Source organism: Ictidomys tridecemlineatus, chromosome 1 (assembly GCF_052094955.1).
Source record: "Ictidomys tridecemlineatus isolate mIctTri1 chromosome 1, mIctTri1.hap1, whole genome shotgun sequence".
NCBI lineage: Eukaryota > Metazoa > Chordata > Mammalia > Rodentia > Sciuridae > Ictidomys > Ictidomys tridecemlineatus.
The window spans coordinates 167,921,349-167,938,231 of NC_135477.1; the positions used below are offsets into that span (position 1 = coordinate 167,921,349).

Genomic DNA, 16,883 nt, shown 5'->3' on the forward strand with positions numbered 1-16,883 from the left:
GCTTTGGGGGCAGCCTCAGTTCCCATCACAGGGAGATCTGCTTCCAAGACTTGTTCTTCGTGAAATCTCACACACCTTCGTCACTCCTTCTTGGTGTCCTCAGTCTTGAAGGAGACGGGAGAGGCTAGGTAAATTCAGGGTTAGTCATCCTCATGTTACCAATTCTTGTATAGACGCTCCTTAAATACTTAACCTGTTTACGTGCAGAGTTGGGTAGGAATCTGACTCGGAGTTTAAGGAGGCAAAGGAAACAACCACAGGCCCAAGTAGAGTCGGTCCTGTTTTTGCAAAAGCCGTTTTTACAGTTCTGTTATATGTGTGTTGAACAATTGTACAAGAACTTTTAAAACCCCAGTAAAAGTGGTTGTCTTTATAGAGGATGAAGGTGTGATGAGAATCTTCTTAACTGTTATGTTCTTTCAAATAATGTTCTTGTCTAATTTTCAGTAAAAGTTGCTCAGTACTTAATGCACTTGGATTCTTATAAAGTTTGAACATGGAATAACTTTTAAATTAATCCAAATATTCAAAAAAGTAAATACAATTCATAGGCTATAAAAAGTCATTTACTTTTCTGGATAAATTTATAAGGAAAAAATGTATTTTATCAGAACTAAAAACAATGGGTTTGTTCCAATTTTCTAAATTGTGCCAGACCTTAGTAATCTAAGACTTATTACTCATATGGATGACTGCATGAACACAATCCTTGAAAGCAAACAGTTTTAAATCAGAAACCACAAATGAACATGGCTGAAAGATGACTATTTGTGTGCCAAGACAATCTAAAATAGTTCAGATTCCACAATAAACCAGAAACTGTAATGAGCCTGTAAGGGAACTTGTACTTGCTATTTATATAAACTGATTGCAATTGTGTAATTGCATAATTCATGGTTACTTTTCTGTTTATCGGAAATTTCAACATGGACTAGCACCAAAGCACCCTAGCCTACTTGGCCTATATCATATGTCTCATTCTAAGCCAGATAACGTAGTTATTAGTCCTTCTGTATTTTTCTCTAATTCTTATAACTATGAGGAGCTATATAGTGGCATTCTAGCCTCTTTCTTCAATTGTGTGTCTTCCCCTCTCCTCCATATTTGGTCAGTTCCAAGTCTTAAGCACTTGAACATGCTTTTCAGGTTATCTTGTATGGTCTCCACTGGAAAACTTGTATCCTTCTCATTGCCACAGGAATTGTCACCTTGTCGGAATGGCCTTCCATGACCAGAGAGGGTCGCTCTCTAATCTCTACAATGGGACTTCTTTTGCTTCTTCTCCAGCACATGACTTTATTTGTAATAGTTTTGTCTGTCTTCCCATTTGTTATTCTCTTCTCCCATTAAAATGGGCCCTTGATCGAAGCAGAAATAAATCACTCTCAGACTTTTGGCAATGAGAGGGAATTCCCTTCAAGGGTGGATCTGAGCTTTGTCATGGTTCTTTCCTCCCAGGTATATGACTGAACAGAGAACTGAACTCATTTGCTCTCACGTTCCTTGATGGAACACATGTAGTGACACTGGATGGAGAACAGAGTCAAGTAAGCCTAGGTAAGAAGCGGGCCATTGTCTCCTGGTTCTTAACCTTGCCCTATCGCTAGAGTTGATCAAGGTACAAACTAAAAACAAAAATCATTAGAAAACTTGGTGGCATTGTTGTGTCTTTAGATAGTTTACTAATTCAAAACAAATCATCCCTGAAAACATAATGTATTCTTATACAGCAGGCTAAGAATGCAGCTGATTTAACTAGTTGCCAGGTAGCTCTCTTACTTGGGCCTGGGAGTATTTTTCCCCTTCTAAAAAGACCTGCTTGAACTTGAGCATGGAATGCATCTATAAAACACCGGCTTTTCTCAGTATCAGGCTAGAATGTGTACTTAGGCTCACAAAGCACAGCAGCTGTGTATTTCTGCCCCATGAACTTCCATCATGCCCTCATCTACCAATGATATGTAGGGAGAGGGCAATAAAAGATTTTCATAGTGTGTATTTGATGCCTCTGAGAGAGAGAGAAGGGGCGGGGGTGAACACAGTATAAACTCAATGACCCCCAGAGTATGATGGGGCCAGTGTCTGTTGGACTGTCAAAGCTTGTCAAAGAAATGCTATCACTCCTATAAATCTCAGGATGGCTTCCATAATTAAAGGGACAATGGCTAGAGAGTGTAGGTGCCAGTTAGTCTGGGCCTGGTTCAAAGGTCATTGTGACAACGTCATATGGAGGGGTAATTTGCTCCCAGTTATAGGGCTCCTGTAACACATATTTGCCCTCATGAGGCTATTGGAGAATGCTCTGTATAGACCTCAGAAAGTCATGAGTGGTTGGAGGTAGCTGCAGTGGCAGAATTGAGACAGGGTCACACAGCCTAGGATGTTTACCAATGCAAGTCATTAAATGGAGCCTTTTCTTGAAGCTGTACTAATAAACTAACATTAGGCCCTTGATTCTGTAATGCTGTGTGATCCCAAGTGTGAACATTTGAATGTCTGAGACCACGAGGTTGGAGCTCCCAAAACCATTATCTAGTACCATGCCCATCCTGAGGGACCTACTTTGGAAACTCCACATCTGTTATGTTTGACAAGTCATTAGTCTGGGAATGTGGGTGGTTATATTATGACATGGCCTTAGTTACTGAGAGTTTATTCCTATCCTATGGCAAAGTGACAGAAAGTTTTGCTACCTTCATTCTCTGGGAAATATAATCCTATTGCATTCTGCGCATAAGAAACATTATCCTTAAGTCAACTGGATTGATGCCTAGACAGGTGAACACTGAAAATAGCCTTATGAAGGAGGAGAGCTATGCTTTGGATTTAAGCCTACTTAGCATTAGTACAATGTGTGTGTCTTTGGAAAGGCACAGGGGTGTACATTTCTATTCCCTTATTTTTGATATTACAGCAGGTGTTTTTTTATTACTAGCCAATGTATTCTGCTATTCAACATTGACTTGGTTTTTCATTCATTCATTGAGCAAACATATGCTTATGTGACATATCTTAGGTACTACTGGAGTCAAAGAGGTTGAAGAGTGGACCCTGGGTTCATGGATGACATATATTAATATTAAAAAATCCTATGGAATAATTTTAAAGAAGTGCTTCAAAGACTGATGGAAATTACCACCATTCTATGATTCTTAAGAGATGGGCGTATTTGAAAATTGACTCCTTTTGAAATTCAACTCCAGAGATACAAGAAAGCCTTCGAGAGAGTGTACTATACTGGTTGAAATTAATTTTGCTGAATTATTTAACTCTGGGAATCATTTTGGATGCATATTATTATAGAAGGTGGGAAAAATGATAATCATCGTCCAACACAAATGTTTGTTTTGTTACTATGACAGACGAGACACTACTATAGACTTTCTATAATTGTAAATGAGATGTCCATTCCCTGGGTTCCTAAGCTGCTGTGACGTTTCACAGCCTTCTCTGTAACATCTGAACTTCTTACTGTGATCTACAAAGTCCAGAATCACCTGACTCCAGGGTCCTTTTCCAAGTCCATCTCATGCCTGTCCCTACTGTACCCATGCCAAGCCAGTTGTGAGGCCTTGTGTGAATTTGAGGCTTTTCTCCCTTTGCTTAGGATGCTTCTGTATCCTAGTATTCACTCTTTCACAACCTTCAATCTTCAGCTCAAATGTCACGTCTTCATAGAGTTCTTTTCTTCATCAATCCTTATAAAGTACCTTCCACCCTGTGATGCTCTCTTTAATAGATATGTGGTGTGAGTGCTTAATACAATTCATTCTATTTCTTTACTCATTTGCAATGCTCATTGTCTTCCCACCATCCAAACTGTGGGCTTCATAAAGGCAGGATAACTTTATTACCTCCCATACCTTTAGAACTTGGTACAGGATATGAAATTTGATCAATGCTCTATAACAATTTGATGAGTGAGTAGCTGAATGGAAAACATGTAAGTTCAATTCGCAATGGAAACTGGACTTTCAGTGGTACACTGAGTGTCCTCCTCATAGAAGTTCAAACCAACAGGATGATATTGAACCCGTCTCTGAGGAGAAAGAGAACATTGACTTATAACATGAACCTAAAGAAGCAGAGAAGAGATTTAGGAATGACAGGTGGTAAACAAAGTGGTAGAAAAAGAACCCCAGTCCTGTGCTGTCCTGATTGCCAAAGAAAGTCAGTTTCCAGGTGAGAGGGAAAGTGAGCAGTGCCTAGAACATGAGAAGGTCCAAGGAAAATGAGCATGTTAAGAAAAGTACACTGAATTTTAATGGCTGGGCTTTGAATGGACCATTTCAATCAATGGCTGAGAATATGTGATTCCTAGGGCTTACCGTGGATCTGGAAGTCCTGAACATTAATGAAATTAAAATAGGAAATAAGCAGAGAAGAAATCAAAGATGACCTGAGGGGTTTGTTTGTTTGGTAGCAGTAAAGATTTGTGCATGTTAAATTGTCAAGACACCAAAGGTTGCAAAGAGCATAAGATTAAACACACAGTTATGTCCACTCTATGCCTTGGTTTTATTAATTGTTAAATAAAAATTTTATTAATTGTTAAATAAAAAGTTGTTTAGAAGATGGCCTGGCAAGTACTAAGGGCTCAATACAAGGGTTTTTTTTTCTTACTTTCTTCCTTTTTTTAAAAAAAAAATTAGTTTGAATCAAATGTATGAAATATGATATGTCAAGAGCTTTGTAATGTTTTGGACAACCAATAAAAAAATTTAAAAAAATAAAAGATTTTTATAAAAGACAAAAAAACAATTAGTTGTTTAAAAAAAGAAAAAAGAAAAGAAAAATTAAAAAAAAGAAAACCAGCTTGAAAAAATAAGTAACAGTACAGACTGACATTTGTTACTCAACTTGGGGAAACAAAAGCTTTTCAATATAAAGCGCTAAGTACCCATATACACCTCCCTTTGATCCCATTTACTTTCCTAACACCCAATTTTTCTAAATGCAATGATTCCTATCAGCATGCTTTTCTTTATACATGCTCTGAACATACATATTCCAAAAATATCATGTTCCATGGTTCTAGACATAACATTAATACAATCAGATTATGCACATTTCTTCTACAACTTGCCCTTTCTGTTCATTGATATATAGGTGTGACTCATTTGTGTAAATGTATAAAGATTGCTTCTTAATTTTTACTGCTACATAATATCCCATTATATTCCTTATTCTGTTGCTCATGAAAATTGATTATGTTTCCATTTGACTCCTGTCCACAAAAATGGTATGTTTGTCCTCTTTAATAACTAAATCTTTTTTTTAAAGGCAATGAAATACCCAGATTCTCCAAAAGAGAAAACTAAAAGCCACATAGACTGCTGAAAGAGGGTAGTGAAAATGAAAGCTCCAAGAGTAAAGAAAAAGTGTGAAGCATGGTGAAGTGTGCATGGGAAGAAGAGGGTGACCCAGGTGCATAAGTATCCATGTTGATGCTAGCTAAAAAGAGATTCCTGACACAGGTGCACTAAACTGGCATCTCCTAGTGTGAAGCCTAAGAATTTGCATTTAATCTATTCCTGAGTGATTCATCTGCAACCTAAAGTTTAAAAACCATGCTGGTGGAACAGGGACTCCACTGTGTTCAGCTTGGCAATAGAGTCTGCAGTGCTATACCCAGGTCTTGGTATGCACTTAGGGCTCCTGATGGGAGGGAACAAGAGAGAATCTGGGGTTAATGAGGCTGGAAGCTCAATTTGAGTGGCTATTTTAAGAAAATAAAACTAGGAATACAAACTTAAGATAAAAACATGAATATGTATTTAGAATGAAAAACGAGATTACATTATTAATTTTTAAATGGTGACATCATATATACTTTTACACATCTTAGTGGCTTAGCCTTGGGCTGCCTCTTTAGATGACATCTATAAAAAAAAAAGTGAGAGTGGAAAATGGCTAATAAAAAGGTATTATCTCCTATGGCAACCTTGACAGTTATTTTTAATTATTGATGACCCACAGATACTTAAAGCTTGCAACTTTACATTGAAATCCCCCCTGATGGACAGAATCTATGAATATGAGTCTTCTGTTTGATTCCATTTCCTTGGTTCCTAAAAAAAAGAAGAAATAGAGCATTTGTAATTATGTATGATGAACTGCATGTAAAGAATTTCTGTTTTGAGTAGGCTTGAATCTTACACTTGCAACTTTATACTTCTGATCATTTTCTCTTCCTAGTCACATCTTTCTCCTTATTACTCATATATTTCTGGTGCTTGTTTACCTTGGTATGTAGTTTTTGGACGCTGCACCTTTATGTCACAGTGCTTGTTGAGTTGGCACCAGGGGTAAAAGGAGGATTTCTGGAATACAGTCCTGTCCCAGGAGAGCTGGCAATCCTGTGCCTCCACAGGAAAGTGGCTGAAAACCACTTAAATACATCTGCAGCACCCAAGATAAGTGAACCCCAATTCAACCTCCTCTTCATTAAATCTCTAAAATTTGTATAAGTCCATCAAAGTGTGAAGGAAGGCAAAGTAGAATAAAATATGGTTTAATAAATTAAAAGTAAACTTTCTTACTTTGCTCAGAAACTTTTGACAATGTTCATGCATTCCTGGGACCCCCCCCCCAGGACTTTCAAAGAGCCCTGGCCGAGGGAAGATTTGAAAGTTCAACTTCGTTCTGTGGACAGATTTTTTGGGGGAAGGAATAAAAAGAAACACAGATTAGAGGTTGTCTTTCTTCTTTTATCATTTCAACGTGTTTTGATTTTTGACTAGAGAAATGAAAAACTAGATATGCTGAGTATGTTCCCTTTTTCTGCAGGATAATTGAGAACAGATGTGCTCACTACCTTACGTTTGTGTGGCAAGGACTCCTGTTGTAATCAGTTGTAGAAAATCGCTCTCTTCCTCCCTGTTTTTTGTTAGTTTTAGAGTTGGGCACTGGAGTATTGTTTCTAGAGTAAGTGGTAAAGATGTGAGAACCTAGAGGTACGTAAAAAAGCCCACTCCCCACGCACCAGAGGACCTGAGTTCTAATCACTGCTCTGCTTCTGATTCTCTGTATGGCTTGAAAAGCAGCTGCTACTTCTTCCTGGCCAAGGGTTCATCTGTAATGGTGTTTGAGAAAATCTGTGGGTCCTAGGAGCCGAAGGTCTCCACAGAAGTGCTTTTCCAAGGCAGCCAGACTGTGGTTCCTGTTTTAAGTGGTGGGACTCTGCTTTTCTGCTATTTTCTTGCTGAGGTTGCATTCAAGATTTTTCTTAACATGGTTACATCATAAAGAAATGAAATTGAGTTTTTGATGTTATCTCAAATGCTCAGAATTACCTGGGTAGTATTTTAGCAATGAATCACCCTGAGCCCAGATTCTAATGATGGAGATCAGAATTTGTATTTAAGTTTCCTTTGGGGCTGACACAGGGTCAGGGTTGCCATTATTGCAGCCCAATGGGATTATCTGCAAACTTTGATAAATAGTGATACAATGGTGCTCTATCCCTGACTGTTGTTTAATTAACCTCAATGTAGCTGTTTTTAATAACTCCACAGTGGACTCTGAACTAAAAACATCTACTGAAAGCAACCACTGCCTTCTGTCAAGTTTTAACAGTCTACGTATTAAAACCAAAAAGTCTCAACTTGGTATCTGTGTCCCCATTCTCTTCTACCTATTGACCATACCATTTTTAATAAATGACCACTTTATATCTAAGTTATATAATGATATCATCAGTTGCATTGAGTGACAGAGAAAGGACATGTGCTATGCTGGCAGCGGGATTATGGGGTAGTTCACTGTCCATCATGCCTGCAAGAATCCTGGACTGTCATTTGTATCCTTGCCCTACCACTAATCCTACCACCATATACATGTGGGTCAACTTCTCTAATTCTATTTCAGTTCTTCCATAAAAAGTAGATTCAAATCAAAGGAACTTGTAGGTCTTCTAAGATTTTATGATCCTTTCTTTACTTCACAGAATATGATCAAATGGAAAACAAAGGTCTAATTTCCTATGGACTTCTGCAACATTTTTTTCCCTTTAATAAAATTATGTTGGTGTATATAAGACTGCTGTGTGATGAGCGTGCCTCATCTTCTTACAACACTTCTCATCATCAACAGAATTCTCAGCCTGGGCAATAAAACAGGGATCACCTTAGAGCACAAGGCTTACTCCTCGACTGGGAACCGTGGGCTTGGGAGCCTGAAGGGGAGATTTGCAAGGACACACACAGGAACCTCCTGGTGGTGCTTGACTTCCTCTTGTATACACTCCCAGGCAGCATCAGCACCAGTAGGGGATATAAAGTCATTTATTTGCTCTAAATTCACATGTTCATATTTTTCATTCATCAATTCCACACACAGCACTTAAGCATCTAATCACATTAGGTACTGATTTCAGCACTAGGGCAGTGTTGGGAACGAGACAGATGTCATGCTGGCTTTTATGGCTGCCATCAGGAAGAATTCACTCAGGTTTTTGAATGGAATTCCACTGGATGCCTGATGGCCATGTGTCCTATGGGGAAATTTTTGCTGATTATCTAAAAGTCATAAAATAATCATCTTCTAAACCATGGAGAACATGACCAAATAACACAAAGCTGTGATTTTTTTTTTTTTTTTAAGGACTCACATTTTAGTTTGTGCTTATGGTCACTTTCGCACCACATATTACTAATTATTTGCTACCGGCTAAGAAAGAATAAACAGGCAGCCCTTCTCTGCAGAGAATGTAGTATTCCTACAAAGGGGCCACAGGAAGTAAATGCCCCAGATAAAGGCTGCACAGTACTCTGAATAGAGAGGAGCAGCATTGGCTGTGTCCTTGGATGGTTTAAGGCAGAGCAGAGATGCTGTGCTCAGAGGCCCTGTACCAAGGCCCTTGGTGCCACACTCTTGAGACTGACTTCTAGCAAATCCTTCTGTGGAGTCATTAGTTCTTTCCCATTTCGAATGACAGGTGTTTTATAACTCTGCTTGCCCCTAATTTTAAGATTTGTTTTGGTTTTAGAATTCTAAAAACAAGTGATGTTGGTAATCAATTAGCACTGCTAGTATTAGGATCATTTGTGTCAACACAAAGGGATTGGGGAAAGATTTCTTGCGTTAAAGGTGATCAACAGTACCTCTGGTTGACAAATACTTTTCTGCACTTATTTTATGTTGACCAGTGCTCATATCAGCCTATCGGCTCCTGGAAGGCAGAAGCACATCTTGGCTTTCTTATGTTGACTAGGTAAATAAGTCAGTTGAAAACAGAGCTGGATAATGCACAAGGAGTAACACAGATACCAAGGTCTATAATATTCTACCACTCAGTGAAGTCTCCCAGCTCAGTGAAGCTTCAGCTGTGTGTCCATCGGGGCCCTTTTTAACTCTGAAATAGGAAAGATGAAAATGGTTACTTTTGCCACTTACTGGTTAGCAATACAGAATGATTGCATTTGAGATCTTATTTTACTCTCCAAATAAATGGTCTGAATAATATTTTTACCCTACAAGATGAACTGCAAGGTATGGATTGTTTTATTTTTGTTTGTTTTTATCAGACTAACTCCAAGTTTCACCTTTAGAGTTTGAATGAGTCTCTGACTGTTTCCCTCACTAAGATGTTGGAATTCTAAGAGTTATTTGGAAAATATCTTCCTAGGAGACCCTTTCCTCCCAGGATGTATGCGGATGTGGATGTCTCAGTGCGCATCAGGAAAGAAGGCTGCTTTGAAAGGGAGGGCTAAAGCAAGCATCCAGAGAAGCCACCTTTGTCCAGAGGAGACAGATTTTTAGAGTTGTCAGGAGGGTGAGAACACGCACAGTAGCCAGCCATATCTCTTCATCAGTTGATTTTTTTTTCCTATCTTTTTTGCTCACTCTCTCTCAGCAGTTTAATGTGTGTACTCTTCTCTCACCTCGTTTATTTCAGATGCCTCAGGAACAGTACACACACCACCGGAGCACCATGCCCAGCTCCGAGGGGCCACAGGTCTACAAGGTGGGGATTTACGGCTGGCGGAAAAGATGCCTCTATTTCTTTGTCCTGCTCCTCATGATTTTGATACTGGTGAACTTGGCCATGACCATCTGGATTCTCAAAGTGATGAACTTCACAATCGTAAGTAAAAGCACACTGGGTTGTGGAGCGTTTGCTGGGGGAAGGCGGAACGTGAAGTCAGATGAAAGGGGTTGTGGATGAGTGATGTGGCATGACTCAGTACATCCTGCAACCTGGTGTTGGCTAGACGGAATTCCTGATCAGATTGGATATGGACCTCGGCTGTGATCTCGCCTCAGAGTTCTTTCCGAGGCTGGTGATCCACTTTAGGGGCATTGCTTTCCTTTACGATCCCTTGGTTGATTTGCCTCCATTTTTATACCTGTGCTTCTGTATCTGGTAGCTTTTAAGCAGCTGAAGTAAATAATGCAGGAAGAAATACAGGATAAACTCAAGGTATCATGTTTCCCACAATTTTAGCCATGTTAGTAGAAGGTTTCGTGAAGTAGGAGTTGAGATTTCTGAGTGCAATTAGGCTTTGAGCCTTATTTAAGAGTACTACCTGTCCAGTTACACCTTCTTGTTCATTGCTTTGTATAACTGAGCAAGTTCTCAGTTTGAAGAGAAAAATCTTCTCTGGCACTATTCGGGAAAGATGCAGATAGAAAAAAAAGTCAGTGGGGTTTCATATCTTAGGAATTGGCTTTTATGCTTCTTTGAAGAAAATTTGTTACTGGTGTTTAGGGTCCCTGTTCAGACTAGGTAATTACTCATTTGATTTGAAATGGAAAGAAAATGGTGATAAAGTAACTTTTGGCATTATTCTGAGCTTTTAATTTTTTTTTAATTAGTGATCCTAACCTATACAGAGCAATATAAGTTCTCAACTTACTAAAAAGGAGGTAGTTGTTGCAATCCACCGACCTGAAAAAACTTTTTCTTGTTCTGATTGCAAAAGTTAATAATTATATGAGCAATGAAAACAAACTCCTGTTTAAGTGCAACAAAAATAACAGGTTTTCGTGTGAAAATCCCAAACATGATAACAGGTTGTTTTCTGAATTACAAGGTGCTATGCTTGGCAACCTATGCATCAGCTACTCTTCTCTGCCTTTGCTCAGGCAGAATCGGCGTGGAGTGCTTTTCTCTGCCTTCCTAGGAAACCCTTCCTTGATGCTCTTGTAGCTCCATTTCTTATCTCTAAATACACTCAACATTCCAGATAATGGTTTTTTGCATGTGTTTTCCAGGCTGACTGAAGGATGAGAAGGGTAAGGGCTGCCTCTCTTCCCTGAGTGACTTGGCCATCACTCATGGTTGGGCTTGGGCTTGTTGGTGCTTGGGTTGACTAGGAGTCTGTATACCAAGGTTGAAGATGCTGCTTCAGGCTTCAGAATGGATCTGTTTTTAATACTTGTGGTTAAAGCTAAGAAACAATCTAATCAAATTAACCTCCATGCTATGGAGTTCTTCTATTTTAGGGGAATGGGTTGAGTTGTTTCACAAATACAGGAAAAGTTCTGTCTTGCAATACCATCTTTGGAACCCTATATTGTTCATTCTCCATGGGATTGTGGGAAGTCCCAGGTTATAGGTTCTACAGTATTGGAGCACAACAGCTTCTGTTTTCTGAATTGAATTCAGTAAAGACTTTTAAAGCTTGAGCTTTCTTTACAGATGAGCAGACTTCAGAGAAGTGCGCAAGCAGGAAGAGAGTTGAGATCAGATTTTAGTCTAGAGAGCTGGCACAGGCAAGGATATAATAGAATGGGGGAAAGTTTGCCCAGATTTAGGGCTGCAGAGGATGTCCAGGGTCCATTTAATCAAAAGTCCAAGTGATCACAGTTGCCATCTATTAATGTGCATGTTCTTGGTTGGAATAATGGAAACTTAGAAATCCTTCTGCATTGCAAAACATAAGAACACTGAAACTCAGGCTGTGGAATGGAGGGGAAAGATTTGAAAGACACTTAAAAGATAGAATTGACATACCCTCATTACCTTGGTTGGAAATAGGAGTTAAGGAGTGAGTAGTCATTTTGGAAGAATTCCAGGTTTGGACTGGGTAGTAAATTAGATGATGGGCCCCCCCCAAACCAAGATGGTGTTTATTACCTTCCCACTGGTCTCCACTTCAATCTTCTGCTTGAAGTTAAATCCCCTGTCCCTCTGCGTTTGTAACTTTTACGTGCTCTAGCATTCATTTAATACAGCCTGCAACCTTTAGGGACATGGGGGTCAAAATAGGATTTCAAACCTGAATACATGTGATTTTATACAAATAGGACTTCTAAAGTATGTTTTATCTGGCAAGTGTCATAAAAGTATATGGACATGTATGTGCAACACCACTTCATAGATGTGAGCTGGGGGAGCAATATCATATTAAGGCAATAATCTGTATAAAATCAGCTCTTTCCTGTAGTTAACTAAATTGATTGTCAAAGTTGAGAGTCCTTAAAGCTTTACCAAACCAAGTACTTACTGAGGTGAGAATAATGCCGTTATTAGCTGTAATTGGTGCTTTACAAGAGTAATGCGTTTGAGCAAATAGAAGTGAAGTGTTAGAAAATTGGTCTTGCCCTGCAAGTTAAAAGCATATTTTTCCATCAATCACAGTATATAACATAGTCTTTTCGAGTTATAATTTTATTTCACAAATAATAATTTACTGTCAATAAAGCCCTGCAAAAAGAATGAGGTATTAATCAATGCTATATTGAAGATCGTGAGATGAACAAGCAAAGGAAATCAATGATGGAACAGTGAAGCATTTTATGCAGAGATTTTTAAAAAGTCAGCAATAGGAAACAGTGGTTATTTTATATGCTTCGATTGCTCCATAATTTGGGATCTGGAAGAGTTTACATTATAATCAAACCCTCCAAGTAACAACGATCCGACAGGGTGATATCATGTTAAAGTCCTTCTGGATGACCTCGAAAGCCATCCAGGACTGGATATCTGGAATTCTACTTTGTCATCAGACTTGCATTCTGTTCCAACCCAAGGGACTCTGTTGGAAAAGCCCGCCCAATATAACAGTGAGGACGTACATACACATTTTCCTTATTTCAGAGGCAAATCGGGAAAAATTCTTTTGTTTTCCTCTGCTCTTGGCAGGATTTTCCAGTGTTCATTACTAGACAGGAGAACAAGGTTACACTTTTCAATTTCCCCCTACAACGAAGAGCGCATAGTTTACCTATGCTGTAAATACCTTAAACATCAACCTTTCCTGGTTTATCGCACACTGTGGCATATAAGGGAACTAATATTTATTGGGTATATTCTGTGCACAAAACATGAAGAACTAAACAGACACTTCTCAAAAAAAAAAAAAAACAAGAAAGGGGGGCAGCAAATACATGAAAAAATCTTCAATATCTTTAGTAATCAGGGAAACACAAATCAAAACTACACTGAAATTTCATCTCGCTCTAATTAGAATGACAATCATCCAAGAACAAAAGTAACAGTAGGTGGTGGCAAGGATATGGGGGAAAAGGTAAAGTCATATCTGTTGGTAGGACTACAGATTAGATTAATCACTCTGGAAAGCAGTATGGAGGACCATCAAAAGACTAGGAATGGAACCACCAAATGACCCAGTTGTCCCACAACTTGGTATTTATTCAAAGTAACTAAAATCCACATCATAGAGTGATAGAGACACATCCATATTTATAGTAGCACAATTCACAATAGCCAAGTCATGGAACCCATAGTCAAATGCCCACCCACGGATGAATAGATGCAGAAAATGTGGTACATATACACAATGGAGTTTTACTCACTTGGAAAGAAAAGTGAAAATATGGCTTTTACTGGTATGTGGATGGAATGGAGAACATCATGTAAGGTGAATAAGCCATGTTTTCTCTCCCATGTAGAAGCTAGACCAAAAGGAAAAGGGGTGGGGGCGGAATTGCATGAAAATAGAAGGGAGACCAGTGGAGTGGAGGAAGGGGGAAAGGGGAGGAACAGGAAGGAGGAGGAACCAAACTATACTACGTACTATACAGCAGTGAATGTCCCCTTTACATACATCTATAAAACACCTGTATGAACAACTATGAATACATAGAAGAAAGGCCTGTAGAGTTGAGGAAGGGTAACAGGGGTAAGGAGAGCTAAAGAACAGTAGGAATACTGGCAGCTGAATTGGAGCAACTTATATCCCATGTCTATATGATCATGTCACAATAAACCCCAATATTATGTATGGCTACAAAGAACTAATAAAAACAACAACAACAAAAAAACCCTTCAATTTTCAAAACGAGTCTACAAATTAGGTATTATTATTCCCATTGCACTAAAATAAATTAGGTATTATTTCTGCAATACTAAGCCCCACCCCAAGACCCAGGGAAGTTGAGTGACTTACTGAAAGATACACAGCTAGTGAGTGAAGAATTGGTGTTTCATATCAAAGCCCAACCTTCCCATTGCACTGCTCCTTCCTCTCCTCCTACTGTTGCAATCACCTGGCTCCTCACAAAGATTCTGGAGCTAGCAAAATGGCGCATTATCTCTGTTGCGCATCTTGTGTCATTGGTAATGATTTTCCCTCCCATCTAAGGATGTCACTGGAGACAGTGACATTTTCTGCCAGGACTGTTTCCCTGGTACCTGTGACTGTTTGGTGCTTATCTTAACTTCTCCTGGCACTGTCTCCAACTTTTGTCCCCTTGCTGTGTCAATTGAATAAGTGTCACAGGTGAATGTGAAGATTCAGCGAGTGGGCTCACAGTAAGCATCTGGAGCAGCATCTGACACATAGGAAGACTCAGTATTGACAGCATAAAGTCATGCCACACATGTGACACCACAGGGTTGTAGTGAGGGGCTCAGACTCTATAGACGGAGGTATAGGTTTTGATTCTGCCGCTTTTACTGTGTGACCTTCGACGAGTTCCTTTACCTTTCTGAGCTCTTATTTCCCAGAAGTAACAATCCTACCTCATAGGATTGATGGACAGACACATAGTAAGTGCTTCACAGGAATGTTGGCTGTGATCATCAATTATTGCAGGCTCAGTCTATGACAGGCACTGTGCTATTGCAGTTTACAAATGTTATATAACTTAAACCTTATCCAGGTAGACACTATTATGGGGCTGACTTTATAAGGGAGAGGCTCATTAACTTGATTTGGGAATCCATGAGGGTCTGACTCTGGATCCTGTTCATCTAGCTGGTTTGACACTGAGGGGATAGTACAGAGAACCTCAGCAGGGATGTCTGGGGCTAGGTGGCTTCTCCATACTGCCCATGACAAACATTTCCTTTATTCTCTGGAGCTCCATGCAGAACCAAATGAGCTAGCCCCGGTGTTTCGAAAGCACCTTCCTGTTTGGTTACTGTGATTTTGTCTTTTGATCTTACTTAGCCTGGTGAAGCCTCATTCCATTGAAGGCTATTGCTTCTGCCAACACTTTCTAGCAGCCCCGTCCAAACAACCTGGCCTCAAAGACCTTCCAAGTCCTGCCGTATCGATCACACCCACTATCATTTCACAAAAGTGGTCATTAAGTGGCAAAACTAAAAAGGGTTAGGAATCATGAATAGGTGGCCTGGTCCTTTGCCCCGGTGGTTGTAAAACAGATGAAGTAGAAGCCACAGGAGTCAGTTCATCAGAAACCTTCATTTCACAGATGAAGGAACCAGGGTGACCCAGCTTCAGCACCCCAGCTGACCTGGGAACTTCTCAGGAGCAAGAATTTTGATCTGTTCATTATTTTCCTCACTTTACTTTAGTCACTCCTATACAGTTGGCTTTGAATATGCATTTGTTAATTGTAAATTGCCTTTTTCAGGCCACACACAGGAGGTAATGGATGTCAAGTGTCTAGTCAGTGCTGGGCACATCGTAGGTTCTCAAATTATCCGTAACTGTCTGATGTAGATCTCTTCTATTTCTCTTTCCGGTCTCCAAATTTATAACATTCAAATGATTGTAATTTGTGGTTGTATAAATAATAAATGTCAATATGTTTAATAAAAACTGATATAAATAAAAACTCTAGTTCCCCCACAATACTGATAAAAACCCTATATGGCAGGCATCACTGTTACCCATATTTTATAGATAAGGAGGCATGGACTCAGAGAAGTACAGTAACTTGCTCAAGGTCATACAGTGTGTGAGGGATGTAGTTGGGATTGGGTGTCAGGGAGTCTGGCTCGAGATCCCCTCCTCTTGATCAGGGCACAGCGCTGCCCATTTTCCAAGTGCTATTTTTCATGAAGACAAATTGAATTTGTTCAGTATGATGTCTAAAACATGATTTATTTACCCTAAAGTAAGATAAAGATCCACTGAGGGTCAGGGAGGAAGGCATTCTAAGACTTATAAATTGGACACTTTGTAAAACAACAAAAGCCTGAGAGAATGGCCAGCTTCTTCCGTAACTGGGGACACTGGCCCGTCATCTGCTTGGGGAAGGCTCATGGAACTGCGACGCAGTCAATCTAACTCAAGCTGAGGGAGGTGAGGACACAAATACAGAGGAAACGGGAGTGGATCTCAAAGGAATTCAGGATGCCAGTGGGGTATGGCTGACTCGCACAGCAGTTGGGGTGCTGTCGGGAACTGGTAATCCTCGGGGATATTCTGCAAATGGCTTTCCTGGCCCAATGGCCTCAGGCTTTGCCTTGGAAGACTCTTTCTAAAGGCAGGGGTCCTTCTGCTTGTGGTGAGCCAAAGTCTCTGTGTCTTTTCCTGTTTTCTGCTGGCTTGCAACTTCAACTTGCCTCTGCCTTTGACCTTCCCTGTGGAATGACCTTTGCCATTCAGTCCCCACCTCGACCGCTGGTCATCTCTTACCTAAGTGAAATCCCAGACAGAGAACCCCACTGGCCTGGTAGATTCCATTCATCACCTTGCGGTTGGCTTGCATCCCCTTAGGAG

The 16,883-nt window shown here is 39.8% G+C and overlaps 1 protein-coding gene across 5 annotated transcripts in view; it reads left to right on the top strand.

Annotated features, from left to right (window-relative positions):
* Sgcd (sarcoglycan delta) overlaps window positions 1-16,883 on the top strand; it is a 928,109-nt gene that overhangs the window by 553,192 nt on the left and 358,034 nt on the right. For 3 of the 5 annotated variants that reach the window (XM_078051537.1, XM_078051538.1, XM_013358695.4), the window contains one exon: window positions 9,899-10,087. In XM_078051537.1, coding sequence (XP_077907663.1) covers window positions 9,899-10,087 — 189 coding nt within the window. Of the gene's footprint in view, window positions 1-1,458; window positions 1,558-9,898; window positions 10,088-16,883 lie in introns of all 5 variants that reach the window. The other 2 variants (XM_078051547.1, XM_040272046.2) reach the window with 1 other exon arrangement.